We start from the raw sequence: 6,762 nt of genomic DNA, 5'->3' as shown, positions 1-6,762 counted from the left end.
GAGTGGCAGTACTTGCCCCGTCAATTTTTATGGGCTATACGCTAGTTAGAAATATAACTTACAACAATATCTTTGGTCTTAACAACAAACAAAAATCATTTTTCGAAATAGTATTAGTAGCGCCCTCCGTGCTGACTTTTTGATCCTTAACTGATCGTGTATCCAGGCGCTAGAAGTGTCGTTTTGTGAATTACAGCTGCACAAACTGCAAAAATTCTTTAATAGAGTGTTTCACTCATTTAATGCATACAGTTTTCATATAAATGTTTTAGGACTTATTTGTCCTTAATTTTCGATATCTGATTGTTTGAGAATCGTTTATATTTTGTAATTTAATTTTTTGTGCGGCAGTTTAGGTTGTAAATTTGTGTGTAATACGGCAACTTATTAACTGTGGGTGGAAAACAGAACGTGTAGTATCGAACTGATTTGGGAGTAATGAGTAAGTCGGTTTTACTGGAATGTGTTATCGTACAAGCGGACTACTGCTTGAAAGTTATACCATTCATTACGTGTGTGAAGTTTCAGTGAAAATGATATGACGTATTGATATGATACTGTGTTGTTTTTGTACTTAATTGAAACTGCATGGCACAGGCAACTTCAGATATTTTAAGTTTGTAAAACATGACATCAATTCTTCCTGTTACTTCTCCTGTAGTCAAACGACTTCTTGGATGGAAGAAGGGAGAAGTAGAAGACAAGTGGAGTGAAAGAGCAGTGAAAAGTTTGGTCAAGAAACTTAAGAAGACTGGAGGATTGGATGAACTAGAAAAATCTATTACAACTCAAGATTCAAAAACCAAATGCATTACAATTCCAAGGTAATGTACAAGAATATTGTTTTGGGCTTTATTTTGTAATCCTTACTTTAAAAATTAACAGAAGTGAATTTTTGTTTTTCTTTAATTTGAATTATACCGTAGAAAATTTATTTTTATTTCAACCCAATCTTGTTTTGTAGGACAATAAAGTAGTTTTGTTTATGTAGCCATGATAATTAATGTTATTATTAATAATGTAAATCCAGATTTTTGATTTTCTGGTGGAAGTGATATTTTATAACTTTATTTATTCATTGTCATAATTAACAAATACCAACTATAGTTTGAAATTATGTAACATTAAATATGTAGTTACTCAGTTAGTCAACATAGTATACTTTAAATTTTAATGTTGTGTAGAAAATATAGAATAATATTTAATCAAGTAGTTGTATAATTTTGTAAATATAGTTATACTTTGCCTGTAGTCTTCTCAAAGATGAAATGAACATCTATTTCATGCAAATTGTATTTAACTTTTAAGTTTCTCAACTATATGTTGGTAAAAACTGAAAGTTAGGTCTTTGGAGGAAAATGTGTAGCTAATTTTGATAAGACACTATCCATCAATCCTTTATCATACATCATTTGTTAAGGTTGATGTTTCTGAGCTTGTTATTGTTTTCTTTTCTGTTCTTACAATATAAGATATTAGCAATATTCTTGACCCTAAGTATCATATGGAAAATACTGAAACTGACCTGAACACACTCAGTAGTGTTATTACTGAAGAAAAAGATCTTTCCATAGTGGTAATTAAACAACTCAAGTCATTGAAGCAATACTGTATTGTTAGCAGTAAGCTAATAGAAATTTAGGATGTATTTATACATATTGATTACAAGTAAAAAATGTAGTTATCTCTTCTATACACATCTAGTTATGCTTAACTTGGAATAGTGTGTACAGTTTTGGTCTCCTTATCTAAGAAAGGATATTTACTTACTGGAAATATTTAGAAGGTTGCTGGGATGATTCCTGGGGTGGAAGAGTTATCTTATAGGGATTTGTTAAGGTCTCTAATTTCTCATGAGAAAAGAAGGAATCTTATTGAAGTTTAAATAATTATCTGAGGGATTGATAGGATAAAGCCCTCTAATTTCTTGGTACTATGTTTTGAAGATAAAGGATGACAGGACACAAGTTTAACTTTTCTGAAAAAAGATAGACTAAACTCTGTTTAAGACAGTTTTATTTTTTGTAATAATATGTTTGGTTTATGAAATGAGTGATGTTTTAGCCTTAGCTATATGCACATGCATGTGTGTGTGTATGTGTATATAGTAGCCTCTCACAGCCTTGTCTTCATCATTGCTCAGAAGTTATGTATAGAGTTTGTTGTACTTCATACTGTTCCTGACCCATGGTTAGACCTCACTGATGGCATTGGGATTGTTAGCTTGTGGAAAACTTTCAGACAAATGGAAATCAGCCATTTTCAGCAGAATGCTATGAATTGACAAAGTGTTATTAGCAGAATTAGAAACAATGGTAAGCCAACAATTGTTAGGTCAACTGGACATATAAGACCATCATCAATGAAAAAAGCAGATGACTGTTTTCTTTTGTTTCTGACTTCCATGAATTGCATAGAACAGGCTCTGATATTGAACCAAATGTTAAAAGTTACAACTGGATGCCATGTCACTGTACACATGATTAGAAATATACTTTTCAAGGTTTGCCTGTGTATAAGTCCAGTGAAATACATTTTCCTTACAGAGTAACAAACCAAACATGTCCAGTGAACCAACAGTATGTGAGAAAATATTATTTTTACAGCTGAGTCTCGCTCTGCATCCAGATAACATACTTATATTCATTTGCAGTGAACCTAGAATCAGATTCATACCAATATACATACAGGAACTTATCATGTGATGATGAACTATGGTGTGAACAGGAATAAGCATTGGTTATTGGATATGTATCATTAATGCCACATATAACAGTAACCACATTTTACTCTTTTTTTTGTACTACCATATACTGATGCAGTTTGGTATAGTAGTTGATAACACCCACTGTTTTAAACTGGTCAACACATTCCTTGAAGAAAAAGAAGAAATTAACTGAAAGGAATGGTTTTCACACTCACCATAATTCAATCTCCTTTATTTTAAATTTAATTTGTATTTGTGAATTACTTTAGTAAGTGCATCTCCGTGTTGTTATGAAGTTTGATTATATTGATAGTGTATGTTGTGTGTTGTATTATCTATCTTGTGATACAGGTATTTTGTATCTTGTGTTTATATGGTGATATAAACTATGGTGTCATAGTTAGTAGCCTTATACAATAACTTATTTTTAATTATTTATATGTAACAACTTTTTAATAACTAGATGCTAAGTGCTAACTAGTTTTATCCTTTTTTTGAATTTGTTTAATTAACAAATTTGAATCAGCATCTGAATTATTAGTGGTCTTCATATAGAAAAATCGGTTGGTTTCTGAGCTACTCGAGCAATATTTATTTTTCTAGAAGCTATACATACAGTTTAAACATTTCAAGTTTTGTTGCATTGTATCTTTGACATGTGAATAATATTTGTTTTTGTGTATAATTTATATATTTTTAAAGAATATATTATTTAAAACTTTCTGTTGTTTACTTTGTGGTTACAAATTGAATGAGATTAGATATACATATTTCAGATTTACTTAAAATATGACTACAATACATAGGCTGTGAAATCCAGTTTTCAGTTGTGTAACAACTCCTAGATGACACTAGTAAAACAAAGTAAAAAATAGGTATAATTTACTTAAATTTTATATGTATCACATGCTTTTCTAAGCAACTTTACTGAAGTAAAATAATCATTGAATATGTTTACATGTATGTTCCATTAATAGAAGCATGACAGTTTTTTTTTTTCTTTAGGATGCAAGCTATCAATTCATGTTCCATGTATTAGTTTGTGTATATACAAGTTACTTAACTATCATTGAATGGTGTCAGTATTAGATAATTTTAATACAAATAAAACATACTGTAGAGACAACTATTTGAAGGCTCCACCACAGCATATCAGAAACCAGCAAATCTAGGGATGGCTAGTGCAGATAGTCTTCGTGTAGCTTTGCACAAAATTCATAGCAAACTAAACAATGCACATGATAATCGAGTGCTAAAACTACTGTGACACCCAGTCTTTGTAATCAAAGGTCAAGAAATAATTGAAATCTCTAATGCACACTATCATGTTATTTTGTTTTTTCCTGATATTGTAATATCTTTCTTTAAACATGATGAGTTAATGATTTAAAAAAATAGTCCCCACACGACTGGAGTTGGAACTCTAGAGTTCTGCTTCAGACAAACTACTAAGCCAGTTTGAACGTTACAAACAGAGTGGCTTTTAGTAAATACAGTACTGTCTCATTATAACGCTGTGGTGCCTTGGCTTCCAAACATTTAGTATCATCCACTGCCTAGCTCATTTCCATGTGGCTTTTAAACCCTGTCACAAAATAAAGGGGTGGGGGTGGAGCGGGAAGTTCCAAACGCAAAGCCCAGAGATGTAAATATCAAGTTCAGGTGTGAACTTGATATTGGGAAGTTGGGAATTAAGGTAAGAAAGGAATTTGGAAATTTGACTCGATTGTCGAAATAGGAAGAATGTGTAATCGATATAGTGTTTGAAAAAAGACAGGTTTTAAGTCACGTGGAAGTCATCGTTGGACCCAGCGGGGATTCCATCTATCTGGTCATAAATGACGTAATTAAAGAGGAAATGGTTTAACTTTGTGAAGTGGGCAAGAAGTTCCAAGAATTGTTTACGGGTGAAACCAAATTAATGCTCAGTGTCAGAAGGATATCGTTAATTGCAGCAGGTTTAGAGTACCGTTAAACCTATTCACTTTTGGTGCGATTTTAATTATCCAGTGAATATGCTGATTGTTTTTAAGATGAGCGTTTTAGCCAGTCATATCCTTCCTCCTGTAAACCACCTGTCTCTATCGTATAAATATAAGATAATTAGCTTATTAGTTATAACGCATTCTTAGAAGTCAGACTTGAAGCTTCCCTTCCTTCTCACTACAACAACAAGAAAGCAAACGCACTTCCTGTCTTCTTCCCGACCTTTTCTCTCCCTTGACCACGAAAGTCATCAAAGCATAATCAAAATTCCACGGAAGTCATAGCTCATTCCCCCGAACTTTAATCACCACAATCTAAAATTATCTACAAGTCAAGAAAGGGGCTAAGAGAAATAACCTTAATTTCTAACCATTCACGATTGGATTGGATTACGCTTTCATAGAATTTATATCGAAAAGAAATAACGTACATTAAATAATCAAGATGTCAACACTTAGTTACCGGCGTGTCACCACTATCGAGGAGGAGAAAAACCTATTCAGTCGCCGAGAAACTTTCAATGATTGATGAAATAAAGAAAAGAAGCCAGAGTTCTGTATCAAAAGAATGTAAATAAACAGTTATGTTATTCAACTGATTGCTTTAGTAGTCTTGAATCTGTACTAGTTCAGCATGAGTGGCTTCTTGACTAACTGGTTACAATGCTCCCCCACCTATATCACTCTCCGGTGCACATGGCTCCCGATGGTAGCGTTATAATGAGGTAAATATTAAAGTATATTTTTTGAACGTTTTATTAATACTTTTGCCGAGGATGATTATTACGTAAAATATTTTTCTTCCTAAAAGTAATGTTCTTCATATTTTACACCAGGCCCAAATCGTCTTCGTCCAACCATCCTCAGAAAAAGGCGGCTACTATTGTGTTCTCCTAGTCTTTTTTTTTTTTCGTATGTGCATTTCTAGCTCTGGCCTTATTACTTTGCGATATGGTTATAGACGGAAATTAGTGATCGAAATTATTGATTACTTTCTTTTTTATTCTTTGATCACGCAGCAGTGTTAAAGTTCAGTTTACCTATATATAATAGATACACCAATATGGTACAATATTAAAAGTAATTATTTAATAATATATTATTAACTTGTCCAGAAGTGTACGTATAGTTGTTTCTTTCTAGTATATTTCAGTGTCTTGGGGAAACATAACGTTTGGAAATGTTCAGTTTTTTGAAAGTTAAATATTCTTAAACTACCTTCCATCAAAGTTGCGATATTGTACTTAAAATTGATTCAAGCTATAATAACTCTGAATGTAATTCATAGAGCCATTATTTGAAATTATGCCTTTGAAGATTCTTGCAGTAAGATGAATCGGACTTAATCGCAATGTCACATATTAATTATTATACTGTTCGCGATGAAATGAATATAACACCATTCTTGTTGAATACCTATCATTACTTGTGTGTATTTTGTTACATCAAAGTAATCTCCATCCGCTGCAGACAGCACCCTGTAATCAATAATTCTTTAGAGAAAAAACGAACAACTCGAGACTTGGCTGGGGGTCGTTTTTGGCACAAGTCTGCTTGTATTTCAAGGTTTAGACCTGTCGCAAGGTTAGAAACGAGTTGAGTAACTACCTTTAATTGTCTGGCTAGTTACTAAACTGTGTAGTTAAAGTGTTCGTAACCTCATGAAACTCTTGTCAGTCTTATGCTGTGGTGTGGGTGCATAGAACTCGTCTGTCCTTCGTCTGGCTGGTATTCCGTCTCGAATCATCCATTATCAACGCAGGGTAGAAGTGCCGTTTGTTATATATCAGAATTTCAAATAGACTGAAATTGAGTTTAATGATACTTTAAATTTAGTAGTTAAATTGTGCTTTGGATTTAGTAGTTAAATTAAAGCCGATATATAGTCAGTTTATGATATTTGCCAACAAGATTGATACACACCGTTTTCGTTTTTAACACAAATACGTTTTAATATACACACAACAATACAATTTACAATAACAGTTATTACAAATAGTTATAACAATGATTTATACACAAAAGTTACTTTCTAGTTTGGAACTTTCTTGATATCTTCTCGAGGGTTCA

The 6,762-nt window shown here is 32.5% G+C and overlaps 1 protein-coding gene across 3 annotated transcripts in view; it reads left to right on the top strand.

Moving 5' to 3' along the window:
* The first annotated feature begins 249 nt into the window (after positions 1-249).
* Positions 250-6,762, top strand: part of LOC106461026 (mothers against decapentaplegic homolog 3-like) — a 57,390-nt gene continuing 50,877 nt past the window's right edge. For 2 of the 3 annotated variants that reach the window (XM_022387836.1, XM_022387838.1), the window contains exon 1: positions 453-824. In XM_022387836.1, coding sequence (XP_022243544.1) covers positions 628-824 — 197 coding nt within the window. In that variant the 5' untranslated portion in view covers positions 453-627. The other variant, XM_022387837.1, reaches the window with a different exon arrangement.

This window comes from Limulus polyphemus, unplaced genomic scaffold (genome assembly GCF_000517525.1).
Source record: "Limulus polyphemus unplaced genomic scaffold, Limulus_polyphemus-2.1.2 Scaffold882, whole genome shotgun sequence".
Lineage (NCBI taxonomy): Eukaryota > Metazoa > Arthropoda > Merostomata > Xiphosura > Limulidae > Limulus > Limulus polyphemus.
The sequence above is the reverse complement of the archived record's forward strand: the minus strand, read 5'-3'. Positions and strand labels throughout refer to the sequence as shown.